The following is a 21,082-nucleotide window of genomic DNA, read 5'->3' on the forward strand; positions in this document are numbered from 1 at the left end:
CATAAGATAAACGTTTCTCTTTACATTACAAATCTGCACTCTTGACCTATTTAAACGTTATTTCATTATAATATTAAGGAAAGAATATACAATATTCTAATAATATAATATATAAAATATATAATTCTAATAATAGAATATATATAATATATAATATATAATATTAAGGAAAAGAAAAATTAAACAAGTTCGTAATTAATAATCAAAGTCGAGCAATAGAATCTAATATCTATAACAAGACTCTCAAATGTTAATACAACATGCAATTTGCAACGACAAGGTAACACAGTTCCGACATAAGATAGCCGAGTTCGCCTTGCCAAGAACGTTCCACGAGAAACCCAGTCTCTTAAACTCGCCGGATGTAAGAGAATCTTAGCTGCGGTCTCTCCTCGTGCGAAGGACCAATTTCGGATAGCCATGGCTCGTTAAAACGCGAACGAATTTTCCGTGCCGGGGATAAAGTCGCGGTTCCATTCCGTCAGCCACCGCCCAAACAGCGACACCAGCAAGCCGAGTCGACGAGTCGACGAGTCGTCTCGCGCGAGAGAAGCTGAAAATACCGCCATACCTGTCGAGACACAGCGATCGTTCCCGTAGATTATCCTGCGCCGTTTCGTTCGAGATTAATTCCTGATCCAGCCCCGGTAGATTATTGCAGTTTCGAGGGAGATCGAGCCGCGGAACGATCGCGGTCGGGTATCGCAACCGCGTAATTCCTTGCGGCCTTTGGCCCGGAGGATGGAAGGGAGTTCGTAATTGGAGGTTCCGGGGGAACGAAATGAAACGGAGACGAAGCACGTGAAATACTCCTTTAATAATACCTGACGAAGCAAATATATAGAAATCTATGATACATAACCGCCGGTGTCGGGGCCGGTTTAACCTTTTAGGCCCGACGCGCCACTATAGCGGCTTCCGCGGATATCATCTTTTAGAACGACGCGTCACTATAGTGGCTTTCGCGGATGTCATCTCTCTGGACGACGCGCCACTATAGTGGCTTGCTCTAGTTGCTCACTCGCTCATCGTTTGAACCAAATAATCGACTTCATACGCATTGTTTCACACTTCTTTTGTCTTCGCATGGATTTACAACAGTCTCCAGGGTGTCCGAAAAATGTCTCAGAATCCGGAAATGGCGGGTTCCTCGGATCATTTGAAGCAACTTCTTCCTTTACAAAAATGTTCTCCGAGGCACCGTTAACGAGTTATTAACGAAAAACAGTGACCAATGAGAATCGAGTACGGCTGACGCGAGGCGGCCCAGCCAACCAGCGCGCGAAGCCCGGTTCCGCTCATTGTCTCGATCGCCTCGCGCCAGCCGAGCTCGCCTCTCATTGGTCACTGTTTTTCGTTGATAACTCGTTAACGGTGCCTCGGAGAACATTTTTGTAAAGGAAAAAGTTGCATCGAATGGCCTGAGGAACCCGCCACTTTCGGATTGCGAGACATTTTTGGGACGCCCTGTATATACAGTATCAGACTCTGTACAGTACACATCAGACTCTGCCGTCCAGAGAAATAGCCTCGCGCAGAATTCAGCCGTACCTAAAAGGTTAAATAAGGACTTCGCTGCGAGTTCGAAGACCAACCATAGAGACCCGGCCGAGCGTTCGCCTCGCGCCATAATTTCCCTATCTTTATACAAAGCTTACAAAATAGTCCCGTAACAGCCGAGCCGGTCTCTCTCTCTCTCTCTCTCTCTCTCTCCCTCTCTCTCTCTCTCGAGTAACGATAATTCATCCACGGCAGTGTGCGCCCGGTCGCCGGTCGCCCCGAGCACTGATCAAGGAAAATAGGGCGAGAATACGATCTCTTCAGTTCGCGACTTCGCGCACGCTTATATCACAGACAGTCGACGACGGGCGTCGTTATGCCCTCGCCACGTTCACGGAATCTTGGTCGGGTTTGGTGGGTAGCGGCCTGTTCGCCATCTTGCCGGCCGGGCTCGAGGTTTGCGGTTCAGGTAGCTCCGAGTACAGGTGAGCGGTCGCGTCGGACGGCTCCGCGTACTCGCAGAGCAACGAGTTCGGCCTCTTGCTGTTCCCGGTCTTCGCGCCCCCGAGGATGCTCTCGCCGAGAGCCTTCAGGAAGCTCATGGGTCTGCCCTGGTTTCTGTTCGAGTCGAATTTCGGGCTGTCCGGTGGCCTGTGGTTCTCAGTCTTCGGGTTGTCGAACGGCTGGCTCGCGTGGACGTTGATCAGGTGATCGTTCACGACATCCGGAGGCAGTGGTTGCGGTGCTCTGCCTGCCAGAGTCGCTAGGATAGGCTGGGACAGTCTGCTGGTGCTGGGGACGGTCTCGTCACCCGGCAGTTCCGCGTACAAATGGTTCTGTTCGGGGGCCCTTTGGTCCCTGGGCTCCGTGTACTCGGTCAAGGGCGGCCTGGGTTGGATGCCGCTCGGCATCAGCTTCTCCAAGGACGGCGTCCTGGTGCCCACGCTGACCGACGGCTTCGGAGGCCCTCGTTTCCTCTGCTTCGGTCGGATCACGTCGTACGCGTTCTCCTCCCTGCCCCTTGGCTGCCTGTCGTTGTTGTTGTTGTTGTTGCAACTCTCCTCCACCTTGATCAGATCGTACAGGTGCTCTATCATGTCTCTGGCTTGGTTGTAATTATCAGGATCGTTCAGCCGCTCTCTGAGATCCCTCAGGTACTCCTCCGTCAGCTCCTCCGGCAGGGTCTGCGTGGCTTTGTTCTCGGTATACGGGTACAGTCCTTCGGCCTCCTCTTCCTCGTCCTCCGTCGCCTCCGGCTGCGTCTCCACCTCTAGAATCCTCGTCTCCGGCTGAAGACCCGCGTACTCGTGCACGCTCAACCTGGATATCGACCGGGCCGACGTCGCGGCCGTCATCCCGCTGCTGGGCGACAACCAGCTGGCGAGGTTGATCAGGTGGCCGGACGTCAGCTTCGGGCATACACCGTTCCGGCGCATGTACAGCATTCCGGACGCCAGGATCACTATCAGCACGATGAACACCGCGACCACGCAGATCACCACGATGATCCTTTTCTCTCGTTGCAGCTGCTCCGAGTCGCTCAGCTCGATGTCGAAGTAACCTTTGTGTCGCGGGTAGACGTGGGGACCGACGCTGGGCGGGCTGACGCTCGGCTCGGGCTTCGCCGACGGTTTCTCGCAGAATATATGGTCGCCGGGCATGCAGATCACCTTCGTGAAGTTCCTCATCGACATGTAGCCCTGCGGCAGGTTGAAACACCTGTCCAGCAGCTGGTCCACCACGCAGTAACTGGAGTCCATCATCCACGAGACCGAACTGTTCTTGCCGGTCACCTCGCGGATCCACGTCTCCAGGTTGCAGTTGCACTTCTCCTTGAAGTAGTTGTTGCCCACGCGAGCCTTGTTCACCCGCTGAGAGATCGCGGCGAATTTCAGGGAACCGGGCCGCGCCTTTTGTATGTGGTTCCCTGTGAACGAGAACTCGAAGTTCGGCGCCGACGTCGCGTCGACCTCCGCCGTGATCGCGTCCGGTTCCAGGTCCACGAACAAGTTGTAGTCGATCGCTATGTGGTTCCACTGGTGCAGAATGATCGCGCCCTGGTGCAGGTTCTGGAACTCGTTGTTGTTGAAGCTGACCGTCGCCGCGGATATGTCTATGGCGCCGGTCTCCACTTCGGAGAGCCTGCGAAAATTGAATGTTTACTTTTTATGGACTTACTTCGGTTTCGGTAGTTCGTTTGCAGTCGGATGTACTCTCTCTCTCTCTCTCTCTCTCTTCCTCTCACTCTCTCTCTCTCGCTCCCTCGTTCTCTCTCACTCTCTCCCTCTCACTCTCTTTCTCTTCCTCTCTCTCTCTCTCTCTAGCTGTCTCTCTCTAGCTCTCTCTCTCTTTATCTCTCTCTCTCTCTAGCTCTCTCTCTCTCTCTCTAGCTCTCTCTCTTTTTCTCTCTCTCTTTCTCTCTCTCTATCTTTCTCCCCCTCTCTCTCTCTCTCTCACTCTCCCTCTCTCTCTCTCTCTCTCTCTCTCTCTCTCTCTCTCTCTTCCACTCACTCTCTCCCTCTCACTCTCCCTCTCTCCCTCTCTCTCTCTCTCTCTCTCTCTCTCTGTCAAGGGACGTACGTAACAAAGCTGCACGATAATTATGGTACTTTTGACTTCGTTAATGAAATTACTTCGATATTGTGGAAATGCTCGAGATTTATATTCGGCAGTGTGTTAAACGGACTAGTTGTTTCTAATATTCTATCGTTTTATATTTTCTTCGAAGCATTACTTACTCGCGAATAAATGCCTTCGAGTTTTTGGTAAGTGATTCGAGAAGAACATTAACCCTTTGCAAAGGGTTAATTTTTACACGATCTAAGCAAGATTTATATGAAAATAGTGATTCTATTTCGGATTGCGGAAGTGCAACTAAACGATAAGTGAAGAATATTGAACAATGGACAGACTATGGTAGTATAATAATGGCAAATTTTGATTTGCTAAATTTCTGATTTTCTGAGAAATTTAAGAGGAAGACATCTTAATTGAAGAATAAAATAAGAAATTAAGACGTTGAAAATTTTCACTGCAGCTTTTGTGTTCAGTGTAAAAATTGAATTCTCGTATGTAAATTCATAATTATATACATATGGTGCGTTTTCTTTTTTTTTTATTCAAAAGCAATTCTTGCCTAATGAAAACGAAGTCTTTCCCCTTAGGTATAACCCAATGCATCATTAACCATTTATTATCGTATCCGGTATATTCCCGACAACATGCTATAATAATGAGCATGCAGATTGGGATGACGGGTTTTTAATTTCAGCCAATAACGGACAGAATTAACATATTTTATGAACAGTAACTTTACAAACTTGTTAGACTCGATCTTCCTTATAAATTTTCATTGTAAATCCTCATTACGAAACTAACTCGTCTTTGATATATCTTTATATCTGATTACTACGCTGATTACTATGTTCAGCATTTCTTAAAACATGAGAACTATAAATAGTTTTTCTTTCATAGTAATCTTAGTCTAGTAAAAAAATAAAAATAAACGCTCAAGGGAACATTTTTTTATCATTACTGTTTTTAGCTACGTTCGTTAATATTCGCAGTATGTAAATTCAAACAGTATTTCTTAAAACACGAGAACTATCCCTCAAAATAGTTTATCTTTTATAGTAATCTTAGTCTAGTAAAAAAATAAAAATAAACGCTCAACGGAACATTTCTTTATCATTACTGTTTTTAGCTACGTTCGTTAATATTCGCAGTATGTAAATTCAAACAGTATTTCTTAAAACACGAGAACTATTCCTCAAAATAGTTTATCTTTCATAGTAATGTTAGTCTAGTAAAAAAATAAAAATAAACACTCAACAGAACATTTTTTTATCATTACTGATTTTAGCTACGTTCGTTAATATTCGCAGTATGTAAATTCGAACATTCGTTTACACATGCCATATCCGAGTCTAACAAATGTCTTTTCAATTTTGTACGAAAACATTTTCACTTATTTCTCAGAACATATCCGTAAGTTTTTAATTTTCACGAAATTATATAACGTTTCTAGATAACTGTGGAATAAATTGATTAAATGCACGATAAATGCACAATAAATACAATATAGAAATATTGGGACATCTAAATGCTTAATATTCGTTGCAACATTTGGGACTTCAAAAAAAAACCCGATCGAATCTAGCGAACTAAAATTTAGTACGTGTATGTATGTAATTGCGATTACAAATCATTATTATAAAATCTCATTTAAATCAAAAAATCAAAAGCATAAAAATTCAATCGTTTAAACCACAAAACCTAATAAAACAAATTAATTATTAAATTAATATAAATTAATAACAAATATTAAAACACAACAAACATTACATTAACAAATACTACTACAAACAAATATTAAATTAATAACAAATTAATATAAATTAATTAACAAAATTAATCTTTTATATTTGCTGAGACCCACATGACCCACTCATTTCGCTGATTTACATAATGTTCACGCGTAACGCGACAATTGCACTATAAGTGAGAAAAATTGTATTATTTCCCAACCGTCCCAAACAGGTTGCGAAATAATGACACAGCAAAATTCTGAGATAAGAGCCGCGAAGTGGGCTCGTAACCAAAGGACAATTTACCTTGAGTATTGAATGGTGAGATTGTCGTGGCCGGCTCTGAATGCGCCCCGTTCAATGTTCTTCAACCGAACATCAACGAACTCGAGACTCTGAATTAGGGCCCTGTCGCTGAACGCGCCGGCCTCGATCTCCAAGATGGACGCGTTGCTGATGGTGACGGTGAAGATCGTCATGGCGCAGAACGCGTCCTTGCGGATCACCTTGGTCGAGATGTCGTCCATGCGGACCTCCGCGATCGCCGACGGAAAGACCGCGGTGGGCAGCTCCGTGATTCTCACGCTTTGGAACATAATCTGCACGGAGGAATTTCGAGAATCGAGATTACAGCGGAAACCAGCGAGCAAGTTGGCGCGGTCGTTGGGTTGGAGGAACGCCAACAGCCGGGCCAGGACCGTCTGTGCCGGGGCGTTTATCGCGATCATTTCTCCACGATCGATTGGCTCATCGCCGCGGCGAAATGGTGTAAACACGGCACCACGATAGAACCGGCCGCGGCTTTTTATAAACGTGACTCGCGCGCAATTCGCAACGCCACCGGCAGCGAAAACTCGATCGCGGTTTTTTTTTTGACACGTCCCCATAAATGAATTCTGTGATGTTGCGCGGGGCTTTCAGCGATTTTGTCCAAGTTTCAAAGGACACGCGACGCCGCGGATATACACACAGGCAGGGGCCGGTGAATTTGTAAGTTCGCCGAGTGTGTACAGCTGTCCGGTTTATTTTTCGAGACCGGTATGCCGGAAAATTAAAAAGTTCGACGTTGTAAACGCGGGCCGCCGGTGTACACACGCGACACTGAAATATTCAGATTTTTTTTTTGCCGGAATACGCAATGAGTAGTCGTAAAAAGAATAGTTGACCGGAAACGTTTGAAGCCGCCGCGGACACGCGTTTCGAATATTTCGCCGGGCGAGCCGGCCCGAATGCAAACGTCACGGTTTCATAAACTCTGGCGGGAACCTTGATCGACGATATCGATGCATTCTTGATATACCCGGTTCGCGTTGCGACGCTGAACTAAAACTGTAATGAAACCTTTCGTTTTTAGGGCCGATGTAACGGTAGCGTTGTACTTTGTACAACGCGGTCATTAAGAAGCTATAGTCATTTTAACGAACGCTTATTTCGAATATTCACGGGGAAAATCGAAATTACTGGAAATATTGATTTTATTTATTGGCATAACCTTGACATAACCTTGACATAACCTTTGCTTTTAGGGCTGATATAACGGCAGCGTTGTACTTCGGTTATTAAAAAGCTATAGTCATTTTAACGAACGCTTCTTTCGACTATTCACGGGGAAAATCGAAATTACTGGAAATATTGATTTTATTTATTGACATAACCTTTGTTTTTAGGGCCGATATAACGGCAACGTTGTACTTCGGTTATTAAAAGGCTATAATCATTTTTACGAATGCTTCTTTCGAATATTCATGGGGAAAATCGAAATTACTGGAAATATTGATTTTATTTATTGACATAACCTTTGTTTTTAGGGCCGATGTAACGATAGCGTTGTACTTCGGTCATTAAAAGGCTATAGTCATTTTAACGAACGCTTCTTTTAAATATTCACGGGGAAAATCGAAATTACTGGAAATATTGATTTTATTTATTGACATAACCTTGACATAACCTTTGTTTTTGGGGCCGATATAACGGCAGCGTTGTACTTCGGTTATTAAAACGCTATAGTCAATTTAACGAACACTTATTTCGACTATTCACGGGGAAAATCGAAATTACTGGAAATATTGATTTTATTTATTGACATAACCTTTGTTTTTGGGGCCGATGTAACGGCAGCGTTGTACTTCGGTTATTAAAAAGCTATAGTCATTTTAACGAACGCTTCTTTCGAGTATTCATAGGGAAAATCGAAATTACTGGAAATACTGATTTTATTTATTGACATAACCTTTGCTTTTAGAGCCGATATAACGGTAGCGTTGTACTTCGGTTATTAAAAAGCTATAGTCATTTCAACGAACGCTTCTTTCGACTATTCACGGGGAAAATCGAAATTACTGGAAATATTGATTTTATTTATTGACATAACCTTGACATAACCTTTGTTTTTGGGGCCGATATAACGGCAGCGTTGTACTTTGGTTATTAAAACGCTATAGTCATTTTAACGAACGCTTCTTTCGAATATTCACGGGGAAAATTGAAATTCACCGAGAAAATAAAAATATTAACGAACGCTACATTCGAGATGAGCCGAATAAAGATTTTCATAAATTTTTCCTTTGATAACCACTGACGACAGTGACGGTAGTGACAATACCTTCCTTTCATATTTTCCTATTTCACGTTCTCAGCCAAATATTTCAAAAATTAGATATTAATATTTTACATATTTTAATAAAAAAAAAAATGATTTGCACAGAAAATATTAGGAAACATACAAAGAACCGCACGTTTCAATAACAAAACATGGACAACAATGTAAAAATGGTTCGAACAAATGCTCGAAACGGTGTCTTTATAGTTCCAATTATTGCTTATCTCTCAATAATCCGTACCAAATTACAAACAAATATGTAGGGGTCGCTCTTTCATCACTATTACTAATAATCCTCGGCGTTAAAATTATCAAATGCTAAAATACTATCTCGGAAATCTTAAAATCCTGTTACGTTGTTCTTTCAAACTCTGCGCAATCAGTAATTACGTGTCAAAACTTTTGCATTCACTGCTGCTTGCGCTGAAGCATCTGTGCGCGCACAAATGAATTCGTTTAAAACTTTCCTACAGGAGAACCTGTACAATTTTATTGGAAAATAAAGAGTTCGGAACGGCTCAGTTTGTATCGTTTCAGTAATACCGTTAAGTAATTCTTTTATGATGCTTCCGACAGCTCGTATTGTCCATCCGAAAATAGCCACCTAACGTTTGTAACAGTTGTGACGATTTAAAAAAAAACATTCTACAGGGTGTCCCGAAAATGTCTCATAATCCGGAAATGGAAGGTTTCTGAAGTCATTCGAAGCAACTTTTTCCTTTGCGAAAATTTTCTCCGAGGCTTCGTTTACGAGTTATTAATGAAAAACGCTGACCAATAAGAGGCGAGCTCGGCTGGCACGCGGCGGCCCAGCCAACGAGTGCGCGGAGCCCAGTTCCGCTCATTGACTCGGTCGCCTCGCGCCAGCTGAGCTGGGATGATTCGACCGCCTCGACCGCTGGCGCCGTTGGCTCGGCCGCCTCGACCGCTGGCGCTAGCAGAGCTCGCCTCTGATTGGTCACTGTTTTTCGTTAATAACTCGTAAACAAAGCCGCGGATTGCATTTTCGCTAAGGAAAAAGTTGCTTCAAATGACCTCAGGAATCCCCTACTTCCGGATTGCGAGACATTCTTGGGACACCCTGTATACGCATTTCCGTGGGTATTTATACTCACAAAATATGTGCATTTTATATGCATATTTGTGTTCTCGTTGAGACATTTGTTTCGACATTGCCCGGTAAACTAGTTCCTCTAAAATCTCCAAAAAATTCGAGCGATTTGGTTCAATTTAAAAAGTGTTATTTCGTTTCAAGAGGTGTTCACTTTCGTGAATCACTGTATCAAACAGAGAAAGACCAGCTGTCGAAACAGCGACGCGGCTTATCGCGACGCAACGGTATACAATCTCGTGTATCATCTGACCTTAGTCGCTGGTCCATGCCTGCCGTGTTGAGAAGCTTCGAGCTTGAACGCGTTGCTGGACAGCTCCAGTTCGGGCACCTCCCTGACCGCGATCCAGAGCAGCCTTGAGAACGCGTTCGGCTTGATCCCGACGTGTCTGCACCTGGATATCGAGACGCTCAGCGTCCCGCGGGAATTCCTGAACGCGTGGCTCTCCAGGATCACGCTGTTGCACTCGGACACCTCGAGATGCGTGTTCGGCGCGCTCAGGTTCTGGAAGGCCTGCCTCTTCGCCACCAAGCTGTAAATGCCTGACACGTGGACCCGTTTCAAGGGCGCGCCGTCCGCGAACGCACCCGACTGGATCCTCAACTCCCTGCAGTGGGAAACCTCCACCTCCATCGCGTCCGGCGGAATGATACCCTCCAGTAATTCCACGTCCTGTCGACAAAAAAAGAGGGGAATAAAGCAGATTATTATGGGATCCCGGTTGAACCGCGTTGAAAACCCGGGTTCGAAGGTGCTTTAATCCTCTGGTAATGTTATTTTCGGACCGTGAAAGACGCCCCGATGCCTCGGCCCCTGGTCGTCAATCGTCGAGGACGCGACAGGTAGCTCGACTTTGTACTTTCTATGGGGTGTCGCTGGAATTTATGTTTATACCTGAGGAGGTGGAAACCTGGGCCACAACGCCGGCGAAGGATGTTATTACGACTCAGGTGCAGCGTTTGTGGCTGAGCACTCAGAGTGTAATGGGCTTTGTGGTTTGGATCTGGCCTTTTATATCACGGGATTTAAAGGGGAAGTGAGATGGATTTCAGAAGCATCATTGTCGCTTGGGAGCACTTGGTAATTGAAATGATTTATTGTTGATTAATATCGTGTTGTGGATCGCAGCCGCTATTTTATGTTGGACCGAGCGATTTTCAGGTGGATCATTCCTAAGTTCCGTCAGTTGTAACGCTTCGCGTGTGATTTGTACTTTGCTGATGCGATGTGTTTGTATTCTATCGTGAGGCCTAAAATGTGCACTCGAACGATAGCATCTATTTAGAACTCCGAAGAGTGAAATTATGTGAAAGATTGGCAAAATGTGCGGTTAACGCTGAACGTATCGAGCATTGAAACATGTGTTGCTGTGTAAGAATGACAGAATTGAATTTACTTGGATCTATTTTTATTATGATGTATGTACGCATAAAAATAATAATTTATTTGAATCATTTCGTAAGAAAGACTCTTCGTAATTTCAACAATTTTTAAATAGAAAATGTGAAAACCATCATTTTGATTGGCACATTTAGTGGGGGTTTAGGTTTAGTGATATAAGAATATTTTTGGATAACACACGGTGGTCCACAAAAGCGTTCGTACATCTTTTAAAACGCAATGACTGGAAACAGGACTAAATGACTCGAATTTTTTTTTAGATGATAGAGGGACTAGTATACTAGACAATGACTGAAATGTCTATGAAATACATTTTTTAAATTTACGTTATAGACGCAGATAAAAAAGTTAAAAAAACGAGATTTTATTTTTTTTTGTCATTCAAAATAATAGCAAAATTTAAAGAAGATATTTTGGTCATTTTCTAGTATACTAGTCTCTCTATCATCTAAAAAAAAAATTCAAATCACTTAGTCCGGTTTTAAAAAGGTTATTGCGTTTGAAAAGGAATTCGAACACTTTTGTGGGCAACTGTACATATTTTGAATGTAAGAAAGTGTTAAAGACGACTGTTCGAATTTCGAAATAAATCCATGTTCAATACTTCCTTGAAAATGGAGTCAGAGTAGATAAGAAGTTATTGGAAACAATAAAATATTATTATTATTTTACACTTAGAATTCTCACAAACGATAAGACTTATTTAAAATATCCCATTATAAACGCTTTAAATGATCATAACATATATATACTCCCTAATATATATACTCCCTAATATATATATATATATATATATATATATATACTCCCTATATATATATATACTCCCTAAATTGGAATTTTTAGCAAGAAGTTAAACTAGAATCATTTTCATACGACTCAGGAACCATAAAACCTCTAATTACGAGTAACATCTCTTCGACTCCTCATTTCCAGCTTCCCCCATTCTTGACCAATTTCGCAACAAAGGAAGCATTCGTCGATGAACTTTAATAGGCTCCCGAGACTAATTTCATTGAATAATTCTCATATTACAACCTCGTCGACGGCGGATGATAATTAGATTGTTCAAAATCTGCATAATGAATCGGCAATACTTTGCCAGCGTCCCGTTTCGTAATCAACAAGTGAATGCCTAATGAGAAGAATCGGCCGGTCGCGACTGTACACAAAAACGGGAGAAGAAGAAGAAGAAGAAGGAGAACGCGTTTATCGCGTACATCAGGGGTGTCAAACTCGCGGCCCGAGATGAACATTTTCGATGTCAAGTATCAGGACGTAAACAATAATTTAACTTTATATATGTTTATTACAATGTACTAGTCACAATAAAAATATTTGTTTCTATGAACATTGATTTTTTTTGTGGCCCACCTAAAGTCAAGCATTGTTTATTTATTATTATGGCCCAAGTTAGCTTTCGAGTTTGATACCCCTGCTGTCGATCATAACGCAAATATTTCCCACTACAGTGATTTCAGCTGGAATTGCCAAATTTCGGGTTGCTGTGAATTTTTCTGTGCTAGTCCCATGCCTGTTATTATGGCCCAAGTTAGCTTTTGAGTTTGACACCCCTGCTGTCGATCATAACGCAAATATTTCCCACTACAGTGATTTCAGCTGGAATTGCCAAATTTCGGGTTGCTGTGAATTTTTCTGTGCTAGTCCTGTTCCTATTATTATGGCCCAAGTTAGCTTTTGAGCTTGACACCCCTGCTGTAGATCATAACGCAAATATTTCCCACTACAGTGATTTCAGCTGGAATTGCCAAATTTCGGATTGCTGTGAATTTTTCTGTGCTAGTCCTATGCCTGTTATTATGGCCCAAGTTAGCTTTCGAGTTTGACACCCCTGCTGTCGATCACAACGCAAATATTTCCTACTACAGTGATTTCAGCTGGAATTGCCAAATTTCGGGTTGCTGTGAATTTTTCTGTGCTAGTCCTGTGCCTATTATTATGGCCCAAGTTAGCTTTTGAGCTTGACACCCCTGCTGTCGATCATAACGCAAATATTTCCTACTACAGTGATTTCAGCTGGAATTGCCAAATTTCGGATTGCTGTGAATTTTTCTGTGCTAGTCCTGTGCCTATTATTATGGCCCAAGTTAACTTTTGAGTTTGACACCCCTGCTGTAGATCATAACGCAAATATTTCCCACTACAGTGATTTCAGCTGGAATTGCCAAATTTCGGGTTGCTGTGAATTTTTCTGTGCTAGTGCTATGCCTATTATTATGGCCCAAGTTAGCTTTTGAGTTTGAGACCCCTGTTGTCGACCGTAACGCAAATATTTCCTACTACAGTGATTTCAGCTGGAATGGCCAAATTTCGGGTTGCTGTGAATTTTTCTGTGCTAGTCCCATGCCTGTTATTATGGGCCAAGTTAGCTTTTGAGTTTGACACCCCTGCTGTAGATCATAACGCAAATATTTCCTACTACAGTGATTCCAGCTGGAATTGCCAAATTTCGGGTTGCTGTGAATTTTTCTGTGCTAGTCCTGCGCCTATTATTATGGCCCAAGTTAGCTTTCGAGTTTGACACCCCTGCTGTAGATCGTAACGCAAATATTTCCTACTACAGTGATGTCAGCTGGAATTGCCAAATTTCGGATTACTGTGAATTTTTCTGTGCTAGTCCTGTGCCTATTATTATGGCCCAAGTTAGCTTTTGAGTTTGAGACCCCTGGCGTCCATTGTGTTGGCACAATCGCTCGCCAATGTCCATAATCGATTCTTGCCAATGGCAGCTCTAAACCTGCAACCCAGTTTCGTTTATCTATTAGAAATCAAATGACGCTTAATTAACGCGATTTCTGTCGCGTTGTCAAACCCGGTGTCGAGTCATCGAGACGAATCTGCGTTCAATTAAAATTTAATGGATATCTGGCGTCGTCACTCGTGTCGTTAACAGGCTACCAGCGCTGTTGCAACGAAACCTGCTAGTGTGTTCTTGCGAATGGAATATTGTTCCATGGAATTCTTGTTATTGACACGTTCGCTCGGCAAATTCTAAATAAAGGCTCGCGGTTATTATAACCACCGAAAACAAACGCTTTTTTTTTGGCATTCCGCGGCACAAGTATCCGTAATGTTTTTAACGATTCACGACTTCCGTGAATCGACGATCGTTCGACGATGGTTACGGAATTTTGTAGCAGATTCAAACATTCTCGACAATTGAGCCGTTTATTTTGAAAGTGGCATAAGTCACTTTTTGTTTTTAAGTCGATATATTTAAGGGTTCGCGTTTTAACACGTTTCAAAATATGGATGCTAAGTTTCGAGAAGAATTAGTAAAAATTGATTCAAACTATGTCAACAATTAGTCAACCGGACCAAATCTAAAGAGATTCTTCCCTTGAATCGTCTTCCTAATTTTTAAGAATCATTTCTTTCTCCTTTTGCATTTTCCCACAATTTAATGTTAAACACGCCAATTGATCGAATGAAATATTTTCATACTTTTAATTTGACAATTATTGAAATAATATTGTACTATTAAATTGAATCTCGTCACTTTTATAGGATACGCGTTCTTTTATAGGATACCGCAAATTCCCTCCGGTTGTGGGGATCTCTCTAAACGCATTATAATATGAGCCGTTTATTTTGAAAGTGGCGTAAGTCACTTTGTTTTTAAGTCGATATATATCTTTAACATGTTTAAAAATATGGATGCTAACTTTCGAGAAGATTTACTTGTATCTGTTATCTCAGGATACTGATATTTTTCTCAGTATAGATAATTCCGTATAAACATTAAAAAAAATCACCACTTTTCATTACGGTAAAGTGACTTAGGCCACTTTCAAGATAAATAGTTTAGAACAATGACTGACATATATTAATTTTGTCCGACGTATTTTACTGAAGTGATGTTTTGAAAGGACAGTGATTTACTAAAATTGTTGAATAAATTACGTATATAATAATAATTTATACCATGAACATATTTAATATAAAGGTTTGATTTAAGTATTTTTCATTTTAATATTCATAAAATAAAAAATTATTAGTACATTTTGAAACATAAATATAAGTAATTTATATGAAAATACATCGGTTCAATTTAATTTTCGTCATCAGTAGGAGTGATTAAGTCCTCGGAAATCGTGTTTTGTTTCAAATTTTTCAAATAACTGTTGTATATTGGGGGTATATAATTAAGCAAGTCCATCGTGTCTTTGTATTTTGCTGAAGAAACAGGACGAGATCCAGCGTATAACATAATATAATATATATAATAATATATATAATAATATATATAATAATATATATAATAATATATATAATATATAATATATATATATATATATATATATATATATATATATATATATATATATATATATATATATATATTATATAATATAATTTACAAAACTGCACTATTCTTTCGCACTTATAAAAATAAGTCCAGTGATCACAACTTTGTTAAAAATACTGAAAATAATTCAAAACAATACTTTACACACACTTATCACATGTTTCTATCTCTTTTACACTAAGCCCAGCAATTAATTTCCTGAGTACAGCACTTACGCCACTTTCAAAATAAACATGTTTGTTATACCGTTAATTAGCAAAACTTCTCTCGAACAAATCTCAACAGTTCTCAACTTATCGATTGCAAACTTTTTAAAAATGAAAATATACCGTTCAATTGTAATTAGCGTTACCATTAACTCGATTTTGTTGAAAAAGTGACTTATGCCACTTTCAAAATAAACGGCTCAATTGTGAATCTCTGTTACAGTTTCTGTTTCTAATTGAAAAAACAAACTGGTCCTGTAGACCACCCCGTTTGTTATAATTTTCCGATTCTTTGTTATCGAAAGTAGCATCGCGATCGGTCCGAGTCTGCGCGTTCAAGAAAGCAATTATTGTCCCGCGTACCGGAAGATGATGAATCTGTAACGAGGTGGAAATTATTCTGCGCGCGGTAAGTCGATTGGAAAAACGAGTCACGAGGTTGTGGAAACAGGCGATTACAGGGAATATCTGTACCGTGATGCTTCAAGGTTGCACATTTACATTTTCATTATATAACGTAGGCGTTGTGCCGAGGCGCCCGGGAATCGATGGCATTCTGCGATTGCCATTCCACATGAAGGAAAAAGGGTTGCTAACGACGTTGCGAGCGTCTTTTTACAGCCGCGACGCCTTTGAGGCAGCAACGGCAAAGTAGGACGAAAGATCTAGCGTCGAATCGAGCAACGCGAGAAAACGAATTTATCCTTTGGACCGCGTTGAGAAATATATTGAGAAATAATAGATTCTTGTTTCGTGATTGCAACCGTAATAAGAACATTTTATAACATGCTTAATGTACCGAACGCGATGGAAATCACTGGTAATTAAAATGTCTATTTAAAGCAATTCCGTAACATATTCATACTAAGTGCGAAATATTATTTACAAGATTTTCGGTATGTTTATTATTGTATATATATACCATACACTTAGTATGAATATGTTATTATATATATGTTATTTATTAGTATATATATTATGTATATATATACAATAATAAACATACCGAAAATCTTGTAAATAATATTTTGCACTTAGTATGAATATATTACGGAATTGCTTTAAATAGACGTTATATATATACAATAATAAACATACCGAAGATCTTGTAAATAATATATATATATATAATTTATATATTATATATTATACAATATATTATAATTAATATAATATAATAATATAATTTAATAATAATGTTATATTAATATATATAATATTTTTAATAATATATTATAATATTATATATTATTTACAAGATTTTATATATATGTAAATTTATAATCTTGTAAATAATATATAATATTATATTATATTATATTAAATTATTATTATATTATATAATAATATATATAATATATTATTAAAAATATTATATATAATATTATTATATATATAGGTGTATATGTTATCTTCGCAAGATAAATGTAAAGAATTCGTTTCACTGATACGGACAAACACCAAAAAATCCATCGAAATTCGGGGCGTTAATTGCACTTGCTAATTATTGCGGCAAGGGAAATCGAACGAACGGATGCTGCGGAGGTAAAAAAAAAAAAAGAAACAAGAATAGAATTCTTCACGTAAATTACCATCGTAATTCTAGGAAACCAAGAATCAGAGAGAAAAGTCTGCTGCGCGTTGATATCGAGTGTGGCATTGAAAATAGTAAACGAAAGTAGCGAACGTTGATTGGATAAACCCGCTGGTCATTAGCAGGCAGACATCGACGCCGGCATTTTCGTTGACATACTAATCAGGTGCACAGCGAATGGTAGACGTAGAAAGAGAGGCGGGGAGAGAGAAATTGTTGGCCCACAACGGGTTACCTTTAAAAGTGCTTCCGCTGACGTCGATTTCCTGGCTGGCCCCCCGACAACCATACGTTCGTCAGTGAGCCAGTTTAATGAAACGTTCAGACGCCGTGCCAAACAATAATTCCGATATCTCCCCTTTACTCTTTAAAATGTTCGAACGGCTGCGGTCATCGACACCTGCTGCGAAAATCGAGGAGGATTGATTTGGTCAGCGAGAGATCGTCGTGAACGCGACTCATTATTTTCAGAATTGGATCGAAAATGTGCACGATTAATTAATGTATATTGTTCGTAATAAGAAATTTCAGTCATCGAAACCGAGAGAAGGAACATATTAAAACATATCTACGTTGTGCATCGCCAAATGGCACGTTCAGCCAATTGGCATAATTAGGCTGTAGATTTTATGCATTTATTATTATTGCTTATTAACGAGTTTTGGAAGGCGTTTTATGGTACAGGGTTAATGTACATTGATTTATATCAAATTTGGAACGTTATATATGCATTGGACATAATACATAGATTATATAATAGTAATATTAATAATAATATTAATATATTAATATTATTATTATTATTATATAGATTAATATAATAATATAATATTATATAATAATATAATATTATAATTATATATTATATAATATATAATATTATAATTATATATTATATAATATATATATAATTATATAATATTATATATAATATTATATAATAATATAATATTATATTATATTATTATATTATCTTTATATTAATATTATATTAATATAATAGATAATATAATAATATAATATTATATTATATTATTATATTATCTTTATATTAATATTATATTAATATAATAGATAATATAATAATATAATAATATAGATATTATTATTATTATTATTATTATATATATATATATATATATATATAGAGAGAGAGAGAGAGAGAGAGATTATATACAGAAATAGATTACATATAATTAATGACTAAGTTATGATAAAAGTCGATAGATTAAATACGAAACGCAAATAATCAACGAATATGGTTATGTTACTCTCAACATGTTAAAATTATTAAGAGAAAAAATACATATTTATTGAGCCTCTGTTTCTTTTAATTGGTGCAGACAATTTTTATTTTCTACAAAGATCCGCAGTCTAGTCATAACAGAAATATTCGCAGATACAATTATGCAACCATTCGCGTCGTTTCTCGATTAATCTTTTTTGATTTAAACTTTAATTCATTCAAAAGGAAATCGATCGTTTTAAATGTTCAAGTTGAACCCCGTTTATGCGAACGAAGCAAGAGGACACGAGTGTCTGGATAAAAGAACAATTCTTTAGTTACAGTGTCAGATTAAATCGTTTCAGATTTATACAATAAATCCAACTGTATATTTATCAATTTATATTATTATAATATATATGATATAATATAATTAATTGATCGTTAGATGGTTCTACCGTACTTGGAAGCAAAAAATATGAACATGAAAAACATTCCAATCCACGAAATAAGGAAAACTAAGAAATTCTAATAATGTAATAAACTGTAATAAAATTCTAATAATTCTAATAATTATTATTTTAATAATTCTTCTAATTATTAAAATTATTATATATATATATATATATATATATATATATATTAATAATATAATAATAATAATAATAATATATAATATATATAATAATTTTAATAATTAGAAAAATTATTAAAATAATAATTATTAGAATTATTAGAATTTTATTACAGTTTATTACATTATTTTTGATGTTCATATTTTTTGCTTCCAAGTATATTATTATAATATATATATATTATATATAATATAATATATATATATATATATATATTTAATCATTCTTCTAATTATTAAAATAAGCAAAAAAAATGTATAATGTTATATACCTATCCTCGACAATGCAAATGCAGTTCACGGACCCGTGCTACCTGAATAAAATCTCTAACAGCGCACCGAAACCTCTTCTCGGTTCTCCTTTTGGCAAATAAATCCCGAGTTTCGAGAACTTGCATAAATATTCGCCGCTTGCTCATATCTCGTGATACAATGATTTATCCCGGGGAATGATTTCACAGCGATTATTTTAATCGCGCGGTACCTACATCTATCGCGTTTAAAGCGGAAAAGGCCGGCGCGCGAGCAGATGACGCCGTGATTTACAATCGCGGCGCCGGGCACGGCCAATTATTTAATTAATCCTCGGCCACGAGCGAGCGCGCGCGGGCGCGCGCTTTCCGTGGAAAAAGATCGTATTTCTTATCGCGGTCTCCCTGGCCGCATTACAATGAATCAAGGGGGCCCCGGGACTCGCTTAGCCGCCGCGCCGAATGGATGTTGTGATATCTCGGGCACCAAAAATATCCGCAGATAACGAATTTAGCCTCTCGAAAAAAAGAGGGAACGGCCCGAGAGAGCTAAGGGTGGCGGCGAGTTTCCTCGACGAAAGCTGAGAAACCGCCGCGGATACGCACTGAGAATAGCAAGAAAGATAAACAAATTGTCGGGAAATTCCCGTCGTGGCGCAGGAAGTTTCTCCGCGGGGATAGAGACAAGGAAAGGCTCCGTCGAAAACCCTATAAAACTTTCGTCTGCATCCTCCGCGCGGCGTTCTTACCGAAGCCGCGCGGCTGATCCAGTTGCAGTGCCCGCGGATTTCGATCATCCGCCGCAAAGAATGCGCCCGCGAACGTTGCCAAGCCGCCGCTTCTCCCATGCTTTCCTACAGCTACGATAATGCCCGCTTAACCCCTATCCGTCCCTCGTTTTACAAACTTAATTTCCCGGTCCGGTGTCAAGTTGACACGCTCCTCGGGAATCGATAGAGTCGGTCCGATGATAAGCGACCGAAACAGATGGTTAGCACATGGTAACGTCATTATTCATTTTCATGTGTCATTTTTATATTAATACGGATCAAGAAAAAGTTTCCTTCGTCGAGACTGAGAGATTGCTTGTTTTAAAATGAAAATAGAAATAGAAAATCTCCCTGATTTTCCCCTGCAGTTTGTCAACAGAAATGGACAATTTGGGGAGAGGAGATACGATTATTCGAGCCTCGTTTTTATCATTCTTGACAATCGACAGCTCGAATAATCGTAAATAGCCATAATCAATGGCTCGATTTTATAATCTCCGTTTGTCAACAGCTATAAAAACAAGTCGTGAGACTCGAATAATCGTATCTCCCCTTCCAAAATTGTCCATTTTTGTTTGCAAGCTGAAGGAAGATTACAGAGAACTTATTGTACATCTTGTTAATTTGGACGTTTTTTTAGCATTTTAAAAATCTGCGCATGCCATAAATGCATAAAGATCCGCACTCAAATTTTGTAATTTACGATTATTGAGATTATGTGGAGAATTGATGTAAAAGGTTTGTTTTTTTATATTTCTTTCATTCTTTCTTTCTTTCTATATTAAAAGTTTCTTTATCACAATAATGATAAAAATCGCTCAATATCTGAATAAATGCATTATTGTTGTCTTCATCAAGTAATATAGAATTTTTGTTAGTAGTTTGCTATTTTGCAACGATTCTAGTATTTTTCATCTTGTTCTTATCGCTGCTAGTGTTAATACTTAAATCCCACGATTTCAGGCTTCAGACTGTTTTAATCTGATGTTTAACAATTACAAGTTGCTGAAGTTTCTTTAAACGGACACAATGTTCGACTTTCAACATAACAATTTTGTCGATATCATGTGCTCAGAATATAATATAAATATTATATAATATTTATAATATTTATAATATAATATTTATAATATTTATAATATAATATTTATGA

At 39.0% G+C, this 21,082-nt stretch overlaps 1 protein-coding gene across 1 annotated transcript in view; it reads right to left on the reverse strand.

Moving 5' to 3' along the window:
• Positions 1–798: 798 nt before the first annotated feature.
• Positions 799–21,082, reverse strand: part of LOC117219027 (uncharacterized) — a 72,092-nt gene continuing 51,808 nt past the window's right edge. The window contains exons 2-4 of the mRNA XM_033467881.2: positions 9,771–10,190; positions 6,114–6,406; positions 799–3,642 (exon numbers count right to left, since the gene is read on the reverse strand). Coding sequence (XP_033323772.1) covers positions 1,875–3,642; positions 6,114–6,406; positions 9,771–10,190 — 2,481 coding nt within the window. The 3' untranslated portion in view covers positions 799–1,874. The remainder of the gene's footprint in view (positions 3,643–6,113; positions 6,407–9,770; positions 10,191–21,082) is intronic.

This window comes from Megalopta genalis, chromosome 1 (assembly GCF_051020955.1).
Source record: "Megalopta genalis isolate 19385.01 chromosome 1, iyMegGena1_principal, whole genome shotgun sequence".
In the NCBI taxonomy this organism is placed as follows: Eukaryota; Metazoa; Arthropoda; class Insecta; order Hymenoptera; family Halictidae; genus Megalopta; species Megalopta genalis.